The sequence below is a fragment of the Balaenoptera acutorostrata genome, chromosome 2 (genome assembly GCF_949987535.1).
Source record: "Balaenoptera acutorostrata chromosome 2, mBalAcu1.1, whole genome shotgun sequence".
NCBI lineage: Eukaryota > Metazoa > Chordata > Mammalia > Artiodactyla > Balaenopteridae > Balaenoptera > Balaenoptera acutorostrata.
The window spans coordinates 68,081,563-68,097,704 of NC_080065.1; the positions used below are offsets into that span (position 1 = coordinate 68,081,563).

Sequence of the window (16,142 nt, forward strand, 5' to 3'; positions counted from 1 at the left end):
AGTCTATCAAAGTGTTGTAAATAATTTCTTGATTATTGAAGTTACATAGCTTTTCGAAGTATCAGAGGATGGCATTTCCTGACCTAGGGTGGGGTTGTGAAATCCGTGTATAAACTGAGTTACTCATGGCATAGTTTCTCCAACTTAAGTAAAAGATGGTTCTTTTTCAAAAGAAAAAAATTATCACAAACCTCCAACCCCACTGTCAACTTTTAAAATAGTTTATGATATATGATGATGATAAACATACAAACATAAAATAAATGTCTTTTTCCCCTTGTTTTGGTTTTGCATTTGGCCTGCCTACATATACAGTATGCTGTGTGACCAGGTCAGTTTTGTACCACTTGTCTCTGTTTCTCACTGTTGTGAAACTTTTTGTTCACCTTGCAGATATTTGGCTTCATTTGGTAAGAAAACATCATTTATGAAGTATGTTTACAACCATTATTTGCACTACTTGAAATCAGCTTTATCACGAACACAGACAATGTGGGCAGTGTTCTCTCTTAAGAGAATCATTCAGATTATCCAGAATATGATTACCAATTTTACTTTTTAAAAAGAGACAAACATTAAAATGCAAAAACAAAATCAAGAAATTCTTGCAGAGGACTGAAGTTCCTCTGAGACTGTGTCTACAGACCTTTGGAGACAAAGAAACCCACTGTGAGGATACCATGGTCCTCTAGGTGCCCAAAGCAGCAGTGTCTCCTTTTATCATAAACACTCAGATTTTGGTAAGTTAAAGTAAATACCTGTGAATATGAGCTAGGTTAGAACAAATCTCACATATCTGATTTTCCAAATAATCTTTAGCCATCATAGCGAATATCCTATGGATTAAACTATCAGTTGTAGATAACAGCTGAAGCATTTCAAAATGAGTTCCTATACAAAGAAGAACTTCGCAAGTCATGATATTCACTATGTAGAATTAAGGTTTTGTTTTGAATTCATTCCTGAACATCAGATTTAATATCCTTACCTAAAGAGCCATTCATGTGATGTGATTCCATTCCTCCTAATGCACCCATGGGACCATCTGACCCAGGGCCCATTGGAAACTATTCAAAAAATGGAGAAAATGACTGTGATCACATTGAAAACAATTGTTTATCTCAATGTCACAATACCTATCTTTAACACTGTAAGACACTTCTACAACTTATTTTCATTTCCAAATTATGGAGATTATTTTCCTAGATTTTTTTCCAGCCTTCTAGATTCTCTAACTGGACTGCTACTTCCCTCATTCCATCTTCTCTATGTTCTAGATCTCCAGGCTAATGCTCATTCATATCCAAATTTTTCTTCAGATATCCTTAACCAGAAAGCACATATATTCCAGTGCAAGTGAGAAGATAAGTATTTTATGCTATTGACAAATTTTGCTATTATAAACCAGAGGTAATTCTTAAGAAGCTGCTAAAGGTATTGGCTTATTAATAAGAATAATTGAACATTATATGCCAACATTAACATTTTTCTTAGCAGACAATCTATCTTTGTTCAAATGAACATGATAAATAATTTCATCTTGCAGGTTAAATACATTTAGCTCCTTGGGGATAGCTGAATATAGCTAAGTCTTCTTGGCAGTCTCAACTATGTCAGTTCAATCACAATTAGGCATTCAATAGCAGTTATATTTAACATTTTTTAAAGTAGTGGTATTTCATTTTCAAGTGAAACCTTACATTAGAAGCCTAGTACAACACAGATGTGAAGAGATGTGCTGTGGTAGAGGTGGTGGTGGAGAGCCCATGACCTGCCCGCTTAGTCTCTCCCTCAACTCCCTGGAATACTTCTAAGGAAACTCAGACCTCAGTTTGAAGACAGGCTATCTATAATTACCTTATGTTTACAGTTAAGATAGATTACTGAAAACACTTGTTCTTAAAATTTCCCATGCCCAAATCATTTCTTCCATGTTGTATGGTGCAGAATACTGAATGTGTTGCATGTATGTATGTGTATCGATGGGATTGTGGTGGTTACTAATCATACAGGCTTCGGGGGAAGATTGCCCTGAGTGGACACCCTGTATACCACCGACTCTGTGTGGAAAGAAGATAGCTTTCCATCACCGTGCTCACACAAACCACATGCTTATACATTTTCACAGGATAATGCCAATTCTGTTGCCTAAAGTTTTGTTGCCTAAAACACATGGATGGATTGTGTTTTTTGGTTTTTTTTTTTCAGTAAACAACTTGGAATACGCATGCCTCTAATGAGAGGTCAAAGAAATTAACTTTGAACTTACTGTTGTTTTTCAGGTTTTTTCAAAAGCATAGTTTAGATCTGGGCTGAGAAACTGGTGCCGGTGAGGCCAACAGCCGGTGAACCTCCTTGGTTTGGTCCTTTTATCCGGCCCCCACTGCGCGTTAAACAACACTAAGACTGTAGGTATTATACTTGAAGCACATAATACTGCAGTCCTAGCCCTCAGCAGGCATTTTGCTTTGACTACCTCTGGCTGAAATGAATGACATTTGGAAGAGTGACATGTTCAGCTTCTGCTTCTCTTGAATCTCTTATCTTTGTAACAAGTAAGAGAAGCAGAATGGAACACACTTGGATGATATCAGTTTAGCTGTCTGCAGAAATGTCTTCAGTACCATATGCTCCTGGTTTCCTCCTGTATCCCCTCCCTTTCAAATATCAAGTTTTAAGATCTGAAATTGCAGTATGAAGAGCTTTTCTACATTTGTGCTGCATTTCTAAAATGAACATTGTTCATGATCATATTCAGTGTTCTTTAAAATCTCTGTGAAAACACCTTTTAGACATTACTGACAGAAAATTGTTTCCTTTTCCTGAAAAAGAATTTATTTGATTATACAAAGGGAATACTGGTAACTGAAGGCAGTGCTGCTTAACAGAAATAATATGTAAGGTTCAAATGTGAACTACATAAAAAAATTTAGATTAGCAGCCATCTTTAAAAAGTAAAAAGAAACAGATGAAGTTAATTTTAATAATTTTATTTACTTATATAATCAAAATTATCAATCAAAATACAGTCAGTATAAAATTTTAATGAGATATTTTATATATTTTTTCATATTAAGTCCTCAAAATCCAGGGTGTGTTTCATACCTCCAGCACATCTCAGTTTGGACTAGCCCTATTTCAAGTACCATAACATACTGGACAATTTAAAGTTTCCCTTTGCTGTCCTCACTGCTAGGAAGCTCAATTATAATATTTCATCCCCAGTTTTTGGTATACTTTTGGAAATTCTTTATATGTGTTTTGATTTTTCTTTAATTTGAGCTACATTTTATTCATATATATATACCTATGTATTAACTGTATTTTCTTATATATTTTGTTAATATGTAGGTCTTATAGATATCATTTTTCTGTAAGCGTTCATGGAAAAATCATGACCATATGCTTTATTAAGTACACTCAAATTCTTTCTGTAGAACTGCTTCAGTTCTATATTTAAACTCCAGATTTCAAAAATTTAAAGAAAAACAGGCATATTCAACTTCCTAATTTAGTTTCAAGTTTAACAGGAAAAAAAAAACAACCACCTGAAGAAATTAGTGATGTGTAAAATGAGGTGAACATATGATTACACATTAACTGTCACTTTCAAATAGTCAATTATTAGGTATTCGAGATAAAATAAGGCTACATATCAACATTTTATAATTAAGTTCTCTTTTACATTTATATTATACTGATATGAAATCTCTTGTTATGTATGTTATATATTATGTTTTTTTCCAACCCAGAACATAGAATTTGATTTTTTGATATCCAGTAAGATCCTGGATAATAAAATATAAAGCTTAAACAGTATCAAGGAAAAGGAATGTACTTAGAGTTTGAGTCTTCAAATACATTCCAAAAATTTTAAAAAATGCATAGTTACATTAGGCCTGTTAGGTCCAGGAGGTACTGCATTCATTAAAGTATACATGTTGTCTCCAGAGTTGGTTGAGTCTGAAACAAAATATTACTGAATTAATATCTTTCATTATAATCTACACCCAAGTCATCACAAAGTAATAATCAAAGATGATCTGGACACTTATGCATATTTATAGCTACAGCACTTGAAATAGTCATTACTAATGTTCAGAAACAAATATCTGTAAGTCATTTTCTGACCCCAAAATTATCATTCTGAGGTTGTAAATTAGGAATATCTACCTAATATATTAGGAATAATCACTTGAATAATTCAGATCAAAAGGAATATTACTTTAAAAGTCTAAAGAATTACTGTAAATTTTTTCTTCTTTAAAAAACATGATATCTTTTGATTTCTCTAAGCAATTTATATGTATACATATAACAGAAATCTCTTAAAATTCAGATTTAGTAGCTTTTTACTTATTATTTCCTTAGGCTTCTTATAGACCAATTTAAAAAATAGTTTATTTAGCTAATAATTAATAAAAGCTGGTGGAATATCCTGGCTTAGTTCCCACAGAAAGATATTAGAACGAGACTATACAACTGGAATGAAAATACTCTTGCTTGAAGTAAAAGCCAGCTTCCACTAGTACAACTTTTGATAAAAGTCTTTTCATTCATTTTATTTTTGATTCATTATAATAAAAATAACTGTAGTGTATATCCACATAAATATATGTAACATTTTACATTTCATGTCTATTAGCTAGTCCTAATTAAGTCTCTCAGTATATGTGTTTATAATGTATAGCCTAGAGTGAAAGTCTTAATATTTTACATTTAGGAACTATCAACTATAAAATGCTTTTCTATTTTTCCACAATTATATAGTTCTCTTAAATATAATGTTGCAGGCCTCTATTTTGAAAAAGATGTTTTTCAAATGTTTTGTACTGATTCAAGGCAGAAGATAAAAATTATTTGCTTTCTCATGGCAATAACCATAGAGTGAGAAATGGGCAATTACTTTTCCTCTTGTTTTGTGATTATTAGACGTTAATTTATTATTTTAGAGTAGGTTAGATGCCATTTATACTTTGTAAACATTGATCCATAAACCTAAGTATTATTTTTTACTTCTAGATTAATACATCATATTGTTGAGAAAGTTGAAATGCCCACCTCTGGTTGACCTCTGTTTGTTTATACTAAGTAAGCTCCTAATCTACTTTTGTGGCCTTAACTATTTTTACATCCTTATGTACACTATACTCCTGTCAACCCGGGCTACTTGTTCTTTCTTGCATATGATCATCCTTTTCCATCACCTTATTTTTGTTCTTTCTTCCTCTGAGCATCTTCTCTACACAATCTCCGCTTACCGAAATTATACTCTCACTATTCAAGGCCCATTGCCAACGCTACCTCTTCCATGAAGTTTTCCCCTGATACTTAAAAGTATGTGAGTGCTCCTCTACCACTGAATTCTGCTTTGCATTATAGTTAATATTTTGTCTTATTCTTCCCTCCCGCTTCAAACTAGGTTATAATTTCTTTGAGAGGAGGAAAGGGACCATGTCTTACTCATGTTGTGTACTATAAACAATAAATATCTACTAACTTAGATTCAATTCATGGCATAAACCCTATCCCATAAAAATGTATCTTTCAGAAAAGCTGGAATTGTTTTTTAAACATAGGAAACCTTCAAATGGTTCTTCACCTTTATTAGCCTTACTAATTTTACTTACTAATTTTAGCAATTAATTTGAAAGGAAAATGGGCTGTATATTTTAAAATATGCAGAAAGAAAACTTTATTGCTTTAAAGACCAATCAAATATAATTGCATCTGAAAATGAAAAAACATTGAGTGAATAAGGTTGGTATTTTTTAGAAAATGTCTGATTTATTTTTATATACAAAAAAACTTTACAATAGGTATTCTGGCACCTATTTTTTGGAGAGTGGGGGATATTGGCTTCATATTAGAGGACTGACTGTGATAAAGGATGAGTACATGAAAGAATAGGCAGAAAAGCTAGCAAGATACACTGGTGGCAATTTCTGGCTTGAAAGGAAGAAGTGATCCGATTACTTATCACCTGAAAAGTTTAGTGTTACTCTGAAAACTTTGTTTGAGTATGTAGTAAAGTATTTATTAATCACATGCTACCTTCATAAATTAAACCTTAACTTCACCAAAAGGATTGCAAATGTGGGCAAGATGTTCAATTCATATACTTCTATCTTCAATGAATTTTGTTTCACTTCACTGAAGATGTTCTGAGGACAGAGATCCATGAAATATTTATGATATATTCCAAAGAGTTAGTGAGGCAAAGTAAAATTTTGAATTAATCATCAAATTTATGCTTTTTCTAAACTAAAGATTCAAAACTTAAAAATATTTATTGGTATGATTAATGATATTTAATTTCAAACTTCTGTGTATCTTAGATTCCAACAAATTTGTAAGAACATACGAATTTAACAGTGCAACATAATAAAAAAATATTTTCTAATTATAAAAATTTCCCATATATTTCATTACCCAGAAGTTAAAACTGACAAAGTCTTAGTCTATTTCTTTGTTATCTACTTTTCAGATTTCAGGGTAATATATTTTAGTTTTTTTTGGCCACACCATGCGGCTTCCGGGATCTCAGTTCCCTAACCAGGGATCAAACCCATGCTCTCTACAGTGGAAGCACGGAGTCTTAACCATTGGACCAGCAGGGAAGTCCCAGATTTCAGTGTAATATATTTTAAAATAACACTGTGATCATATTGTATTAAATCATGAACATTTATTTCTCTGTGTCATTAAAATTTCTTTGATAATAATTTTAATGGCTACATTTTAGTCCATAAAACATTAATTTAAAAATATCACTAAAATCGGATTAGGCATGAAGGTTGTTTCTATTATTTTACTATTGGCTATAACAAATGAGCATCATTCTACATGATTCTTGGATTGTACCTCCAATCATTTCTAGTAGTAGGATTATAGTGTCAAGTGGTATGAGCTTTTTCATGGCTCTTGCGACACGTTGCCAGGAGCTTTCTAGGAGGGCTGTGCTACCATCAGAGGCCTCAAGACACAACACATTTAATAGTTTGTATTAAAGTCTCAAAGGAAAGAGATATTTAAAATAACGATATGATTCCAGGAATATTAAATTATTTTGGTTTAAAAGGTTAAAAAACTTTCCCCACTACATAGTGGGTTAGCTAACTAATAAATACCTATAGACGTGTAGGATAAATGATATTGTAAGCACGTCCACATCTATCTTAGATGCTAGATATGGTGGGTCTGATTTGCTGTATTAAACCTAATGGATCCATGTATTTCATGTGTTACTTATGCAGAATTTTTCTTAAGTTGTGAGGTTTGGATCTTTTCCACAGTCTCAAGCAAACTTTTAGTCAGATAAATTATTGGGCAATTCATACAGATCAACACAGTTTTCATTCTGATTAAATCTATTACCTACACAACAGTTTTCTAAATGCTTAAAGTAATTGGACAGTAGTTACTTAAGAACACTATTTCTTCCTATTTGCTACCTCTACTCAACTTGTGAAACCACCAATGAGGTAAAGAATACTACTAACTTTCTTTCATAACAATTTCTGTATTTTGTGATTTTACTCTAAGAATCAAATGCCCACGTGGCTAGTTCGATTACAATACCTGCTGGACTAGGCATGATGGGTGTTCCTGGTGGCCCTCCACCTCCTGGAGGACCCTAAATAATTACACAAAATTTCAGTAAAAATAAGGCATTGCATTAAACAATATAAGGAAAAACAGAAGTTAGACTTTATAATAATCCAGTTTGAAAACAGTAGAGGAAATACATTTTCTCCATAATTTATTTTCTTTGAATGCACAATCATTTCAATGTTATGCAAAATATAATTTAGTTTAAATATGCTGAGATTGTTTTGACAAGTTTCCAAAAGCAATGAGCCTGTAACGTTGATTTATGATTCATGGCTTAATGACATCAGGTATAAGGAGGTTAAGGAGAAACCATTTAATAAGGCCTTTACAAATCCCATACAATAGAAATCATTCATGTGTATTTGTGATTTAGTTTACTGTAATTTTCTTACATTTTGTATCACTGTTTTTTATAGGCAACTGAAAATCAGAAGATATTCATATGTTTAAAAAAATACATTGATGCTGCTTCTTCTGCCAGCATCAACTGCAACACTTCTGATGCACTGTACCTTCAGCTATCACGTCAATTAGAAATGAGAGGTAATGCTGACTGATGTGAGGGTTTCTAAGGCTGTAGGTACACAATCAATCTGAAATGGATGTTAGGTGACTCAAGTTAATTCAGTTATTTCGTGCAACCAAAATGGATAATTCAGGCAATGAGTTTTAGAATGTTCAGACTTACAGTAGTCAAATTAACTATTAAGTGGCTAAATTTTTGCTTCATTCTGAGTGCACAGACATAACCCACTAATTATTTCAAATAATATATGTATTGCTATTTATTAAACAGCTTAAATTTACTTTCAAATAAGTCTGTAATTCCATAAAACTATATATATCAAGCTTATTTTTAATTGACTTGAAGAAAAAACAGGTTTTACTCAAACTTTTTTACTTTCATAGAGATTGTGCAAAAAGTTAGACTTAGCTTATAGCTTAAAGAAATACTGAGCACTAAGTTCACAGGTCCCAACAGCGTGTGCTTTTCGCTATGCTCACAGAACACTGTTTCCATGGAGGGAAAATGCGCGTTGATCTTCTTCCTAAGTACTCCTTTTTTCCTACTCTGGTTGACCACCACCTCTGAAAAGTTCTTTAGGAAAGATTTTTCTTTTTACCGTTTTATCCTTGCTACTCTGTTAGGCATTTCCCTCTAAATATTATAAACAAATTATCTTTTATGATGGCCTTGAGATACAGCAAGAATTATAATGTGATGATGGTTAAAAGGTCATTTGCAAATTCAAGAGGTCATGTAAAACCTGCTAATTTGACGAATGTAAAGAATTGGAAATTTTTAACATGTACTAAGTGATAAGAAGAAGAAGAAGTGGTCTCAGTTTCTAAGAATGAAAACTAGCCCTCCTCCCCCAAATTACTAGTCATTATTCTGCTATCTAATTATCTTTGTGATTGGGAGAAAGCGTAACGTCTTCTTAAGACTTTGTGTATGGCAAGTAGGGTGGGGGGGGTGCAGATTATTCTAAAGAACTGCAAATTCAAGCATATCATTGTGTAACTGGGATGGCTGTCTTCATGATTGGACAGTGTATTGCGTGGTTTACAGAAACATATGCTGAAGTAAAACACAGTACTCAGGGCAATTTTGGCCAGATTGATAACTGTTTCACTAATGAACATCAACACATGTACTGAGGTTGGCAGACGGAACAACTCAATACAAATCAGATGTTCACTTCTTGGCCAACACACAGGGGCTCTTCTTAACATCTGGACAACTATTTCATTGCCCAAATAGAACATAACATCAATTCTTATGAGCAAACAAACCCAAATGTACTTACTACATAATTCCCAGGAGATGCTGAGGAGTATGGTATCTGGAACATGAACAGGACAAAAAATATACATATTTTGATTCATGTGGCAGTATGGAGACTGACCTAAAATGAATCTACTTTCTAACTTTTGTCAAGGTTTAAAATTTATCACAAAGGATAAAGGCATTTATATATGTCTGAGTGCTAGAAAACTGAATAAAATGCAGAATTATCTTGATTTACAAAAAAGAGAGGATTTTAGTCAAGAGGAATTTAGATAGAATTACAGCTTCAAGTTATATTGATTTCAGGGCAGTTGTACTCACTGCTTGATACTAATGACACTTATTTTGTAATTAAAAAGATATATATTTGTGCAGCTAAAAACTGGAAACCAGAATTTTTCAAATTAGTAGCCTTTACAGATGCAATTTCTAATTTATGTGCATTCCGGGATACATTATTTTTTTTAAAGACAGGTTTCAGGCTACTATATTCATGCAGTAGTCAATACTTGATATATAAACCTCACTTTTCCCCCCTTTCCTTTCTAATTAGCGTCTAGAAAACAATATAATGAATGGAAAAGATTTTGTTAATGTAAGTCTCCAAAGACTACTAATTTGTGGGGATCAGATATGGGTAACATATTCCCTCTTCCCTTCAAATCAAGCTCCTAACTAAGCTCTTTTCTAGAGATTAGACGGTATTAATACAACATTGCTATGATAATTTAAGAAATGAAAACTGGAAAACATATATTTAAAAATAACCCCTTAACTGTGGATATTAATAGAGAAGTTAAATCCAAATATTCTTTTTTCACACAAACTCACTAGCTTACATCCTTCTGCACATCCAGAAGAGATATTTTTGCCTTATTCTGAAAAAAGCCAGTAAATTACTGTCTTCTTGGAGTAGGACAGCCAGGGCCAAAATAGGACCTTAAGAGTGGTGAAAAGATTATAGTGCCTGTACCTAAATGTTCCCTCCACCCCAACTCCTTCCTGATAATTACACTTAAAAATAATATGAAATAATAAAGTAAGCAGAAAGAAATACAACAAAGTTATGGTTTTCCTTTGATTTTAATATTGAGTTATTTGAAAGCTCTCTCCTCATTGTTTGGTGTCCTTGCTTTGCCTTAAGCACAGACCACAGGTGTCTGAGCCTCTGGTTGGTCCACCTATGGGTAACTCAGCACTGCAGGCGGCCGTTACCAGAGTGTCCAGTATCACTAGTGATGACGATCACTTCTATGAGTATGGGGATCCCTATGGCAGTAGACATTTACTCGACTTGGTGAATGAATATCGCTTTGCTCTCTAGGGTCCTCTGCAGTTCATGATCTACTATCCATCCTCTGCTTATTATTTTAAACATGTGCACCTGCCCTCTCCAAATCACCAACTTATTTGTTAGCTCCAGTTTTCATCTCCTTACAACTTTAGCACCTGGCTCATGTCCTTCTGCCTCTATTGCCTACCGTCATCCTTAAGCAACTTCAAGATATGACCTAACCACTCTTTAGATCTTTGGAATTTACACTCACTGCCTTTCCTTTCCAATATACCCCCCTTTTCCATTTATGAGCATGAATACATCCTAAAAGTTTTTGCACAGAGATCTAAACAACTTTCCTGACATTTTTCTTGTTCCTCATGGCACTCACAAATAACATTCTATATTCCAATCAGAAACTTATCCCATCACAATTCCTCCATGTTTACTAAGTTCATTATTTCCCTATTAGTTTCCCACTAAATTGCCTGTGCCCCTCCCCCATGCCACTGCCAGTATTTTCTTTCTCTCTCCAGTATGTTAAATTCATTATCCTGAAGTCTACTTTGTTAATTTCCAACTCTTTGATCACCCTCTAGCCAACTTTTCTGTTTTATGGTAGAGAGTTCCTGGTAAGAAACACAGAATAGGGTTGACAAGGTCCAAAACATAATCATGTTCTCCAACTTCAACCTAGTTTTCACTAACACTTGGAAGCATTTTGGCTCGGCCTTTATGGAAGCCCCAAAGCATTCTAGAGGTGTGCCAGTAAACTCAGGGGGGAAAACTCCCAATCTGTAGCATTTGCCTGTTTATGCAGTGTAAATATTCCTCTAAGGCAGATTTCAAGCTACCAATGATTTAACAATCAGCTCACAAAACTCCTGAACTTTTAACAATGGACTTTTGTGATCTGGCTCTCGTTGGTGGTTATACCATCCCGAGTTGGTACTTTGCCCTTTTGTTATACATTAAAGCCATCAAATTCTTGCTCTGCCTTCATCTTCAACTAAACACTTCATTATTTATAGATTTAAAATTTCATCCATTCATCTCAGGTAGGAAAAAAAAATCTGTGTTTCCAAAGCTAGCCCCTCCTGACCATACCATTCTCCTAAGTCCTTGCTCCTTTTATACTTTTAACTTCTCCCTCTTCATGGTTCCTTCAAACACCATTAAATATAATAAACATTTTAAAATACTTTTAAAAGTTTGTTACCACCTCTAGTTCAATTTCTTTCTATTTTTGCCCTGTCAAACTCTCTAATTTTGACTTACACTCACTGTTTCTACCTCATAGTCTTTGTTGCCCTCATTAAGAGAAATGCGCTCTTAATTTCTAAATTAATTTCTTAATTTGGGCTCCTACCCCCAGCACTTTATGGAACCTGCACTCTTGTAAATTACATCAGCATCTGCCAGCCTAGCCTGAGAAACAAAATATGACAATGTAGGTAGAAGTACTGTGTGGGTATAGAAGACGTATTTGAGCTGGGCAGCTAGGACTTAGAGAGGGCGGGGGTCCATTAGAAAGACAAAGAGAAGGATCAGCATTTAGAAAAGAAATGTGAAAGTACACAGTTTATTAGGGAAATGGTACATGTAATTTTACACAGTTGCTGCAGTGTGGGATGTACAGGGGATTGTGGTAAATGATGAGGCTATATGGTCAGAGTGAATTTATGCTGTTGGAAATAGGGAGTCACAGGTTTTAGAGAGACATGTTCAAATTTATGTTTTAGTAAGGTAACTCTAGAGGCATTATGGAACGTGAATACAATTTAGGAGACCATTGCAAAAAGTCTAGGCAAGAGATGGTAAAAAGTGTTCTAGGCAGGGCTGATTAAGATAAGTAGGAGTAAGAGAATCTGACAGACTTTTCACAGATGTCCTCTGCAGGGCTTGATGACAAACTGGGTGTGGTGGACAAGGGAAGGGAGAAGTTAAGGTGATTCTGAGGTTTCCAACTTGCTGACTGGGTGGATGATGGTGCTACTAATTTATATATAGGGAATTTAGGAAGTGGGGGACAAGTTTGGGGAATACCTGCCATGTTGAATTGGAAAGCACTAGTAGACACTGAGTTAGATCTGATCAACAGATATTTAGAAACAGAGGTCTAGAACTCATTTGAGATCAGGTCTAGAGATAAAGCTTCAATTGAATAAATTTCCATTTTGTACTGGGCACGAGACTTTAATCTAGGATTTGGTTAGATTTAGTGATAGTTGAAAATGTTAAAATGAAAAAAAGAAAAAAAAGCCCAAGATTGGAATTAAAGAACATTACCAGTTAAGAAAGGGCAGATAATGTGACTGGAGGAAAATCAGGAGAAAATATCTTATAAAAAGTCAAGCAAGTTAGACTTTCAAGAAGCAAGGAGTGGGGGCAGCTTGGCTAGGAAATGCCTAAACTGGGCTTATTTTTGAGCTCTGTCAGGCTCAAGTCTTTCAACCTTTCTGTGACACACCTAAGAATAAATAATAAAAAGGAATATGCTAGTACAAATATGGAAAAAAACATTATTTAAATGAAGAAAAGAAATGAAGAGACATTTAAACAAAACCAAGGTGTCAAATATTTCAAAGGTCAGGTATGATGAGGACAGAAAATAAGTCATTATTTTTGGTTGGTAAGTAGAATGTCACTAGTAACCTTCAGAATAGTACTTTTCATGGGAATTGAAACAGTTGAGAAGTCAATTCAATCAATCTTCGTCCATCACCTGTTATATTTCATGCACTGCACTACCATATAGTAATGAAATGGAAAAGAGGATCAAGGAATTCACTGCCCAGGAGAATGGTGGTGAGGGATTCAATGTGTGAGAGACACTGGATGGTGGTTTGAGACTGAGGAAGGGTTGAGAGAAGTTTTCTATCAGTTGCCCCCTCCCAACTCTAGAGGAGTGAAAGACTGGGGGTTTTAAGGTTGTCTTGGGATTTTGTTCATTGGCACAGTGTTAGGGAAAGTTCCAGCCAATGGAAAGGGATCGACGAAAACTCCTTTAGAAAATGAATGAGCAAGATATGTAGAGACATCCAGACATGGAATAAAGAGAACAGATAAAACAGTTAGTATTGAGAAGAACATCTCTGAGACAAGAGGAAAGAAAAATGATGAAAGGTCTTATAATATTGGAGGTAAGGGTAGAATCTGAAGAAATTTGAGTCTAATGGTGTTTTGGTTTTTTTTCCTCTATAAAATATGAGACAAGTTTTGCTAATAGAGAAGGGGCCAAAGATAAGAAGTGCAGGAAAGGCAGGCGACTAAAGAAGAGTTAAAAAAATTTGCTGGTCACACATCAGTGAGGACTCAGCAGAGGTTGAAGGTTATAGATTTAAATTATAACACATTATGTTATAATGTTCAAAGACTTGAAATCACCTTCAACTTCTTCACTTTCTTTATCCTCAAATCCAACAAGTCACCAGGTATTTTTGATTCTATGTGTGACATTTATCTCTGCCATCCTTTCTCCACTGCTTTTACCTTAGGCTCTGACAACATTTTATAAGGTCTGTTACTATACTCTCCTAATATTGTTTCCCTATGTATCCATTTTATATACTATCTTCCTAAAACACAGCTCTGTTCTACACAGATGATAATTCCAGATTTCTCAGCATTGAGAGCCCTGAACACATCATGGTCCCATTTTTCTTTTTCCAGCTTTGCCTTCCAAATCTATGTTCCTAGTCACTAAGAATCTAATAATTTTTTCTCACACATTGCCTGCATTTCCCTTTCCCTTTACTTTTGTCCAGGCCTTTCTCCACCTCTAGTGACCAGATTCTTCCCAATGTAATTAATCTCCTCCCTCCACCCCTCTCCCATATGCTATACAAAATAACCATTAATATGAAATGAAAGAGGAAAATGCAGATGTAGAAGATAAGGAAGACCAGAGAGGTAGAAGATCAGAATCATAGAACAAGAATCTCTTATTTGACAGATAATAAAATTAAGGCCCATATGTATTGTCTGGTTAAGCTAGACAGAAAATTCCAGAGCTGTGACAACAATCCAAATATTCTGACTCCTAATATCCATGACCGGTGCCGTGGTAGGGGGAACAGCAGAATAACTAGAAGTTTTTTGGCTTTATTAAAAAAATGATTAGCTAAGTAGCTTTACATTTTAGCTAAGTAGCTTTCGTCAACTGTGAATTTCAAAACTACCTTAAAAGCACTGAAATTCAGTTCACTAGAAATCTCAAGGGGAACATTATCTGTGTCAGTGTAAAGTTGAAAATATTCTATTATTTTTTAATGCTCTTTTTAAAAAATGAGCATCTATTTGTACAGAGCAGAGCCTATTTGGAGTAAAATATTTGTATTTCTCTTAGGCTTAATCATTGTAGTAGATCCTCATTTTTCCTTAAAGGGGTTTTCTCTTCTATCTGTCCAGCTAGTGAGTTGATGAATACAATGCTATACTGAACGTTTGTTGTTTCTGCCTATTCCCTCTTTTGCCAACAATTCCTTGAATTCTTTTTGAACCATACCTCCCTTATTTTTCCATGTGGCTCGGGCGGGGCTCAGGAAGTGGGTGTGTGACCTAGGCCTGGCCGATAGAGCATTGTACATAACTGGTTCATGAATGAGTCTGTGTACCCAAGCTAAGTGAATCCAGTTCAGTTAGTTATTCCCAATACCTGTGCTTAACTGATAGAGTTGTGCTCTTTTGTACTCAAGAGGGAGCTGTGAGGACATAAATCTGGAGCTTCACAGGGCCTTCTTGCCAGATGAGTGGAACAAAGGTAAACGATGAATAGAGGCAGTGTCTGATGATGTTATTTGAATACTTGGAACCAAATGTACCCCAAAGCAAATTTATGTCTGGACTTTTCAGATACATGATCCAGTAATATTCTCTTTCAATATGAGCCTAGTTTGGTTAGTTTTCTATACCTTGTAATCAAAAGAAGTGTCTGCAGACAAAGCTAATTAAGATATTTTTGATAAAGGTGCTTGCTACTTAATGATTAGAACTTGCTTTATAGTTCAACCCAAATGCACAGTTCTTTGTGAAAAACATAAAAAAGAAAAAAATGGTTGGTAGACTTGTAAATAAGCTTCCAAATAAGAATCTGAGGCCAATACTGTAATGCTCAGAGTGAAGGAAGTTAAAAGTAAAAAATCATACTCTTATTTTGAATTAAAAACATAAATTTGTCCTTAAAAATGTTTCTCCTGCTGCCATGCAAAAGACTGCCAAAAACATTTTTGATCAAAACACTTGTATATGACAAAAATTTGTAAAGATAAAGATTAAGCAGATAAATAAATGTATTGTGGATAATGGTTGGTAGATTTCTCACTTTCAGAGAAGTGAGGTATAAACATGGAAAGCAGAAAGTCTAGAGTGAACTCTGTTGTACTGAATTGAAGTTGAAGCACCACTGTGCACTCATGGGGTTTTTAAAAAATTTTATTGGATTACAGTTGATTTACAATG

The 16,142-nt window shown here is 34.4% G+C and overlaps 1 protein-coding gene across 8 annotated transcripts in view; it reads right to left on the reverse strand.

The window, feature by feature from the left end:
* Positions 1-16,142, reverse strand: part of SSBP2 (single stranded DNA binding protein 2) — a 314,422-nt gene that overhangs the window by 22,630 nt on the left and 275,650 nt on the right. For all 8 annotated transcript variants that reach the window (XM_007193055.3, XM_007193056.2, XM_007193053.3 and 5 more), the window contains 4 exons: positions 9,426-9,461; positions 7,582-7,636; positions 3,893-3,963; positions 989-1,067 (listed from right to left, as the gene is read on the reverse strand). In XM_007193055.3, coding sequence (XP_007193117.1) covers positions 989-1,067; positions 3,893-3,963; positions 7,582-7,636; positions 9,426-9,461 — 241 coding nt within the window. The remainder of the gene's footprint in view (positions 1-988; positions 1,068-3,892; positions 3,964-7,581; positions 7,637-9,425; positions 9,462-16,142) is intronic.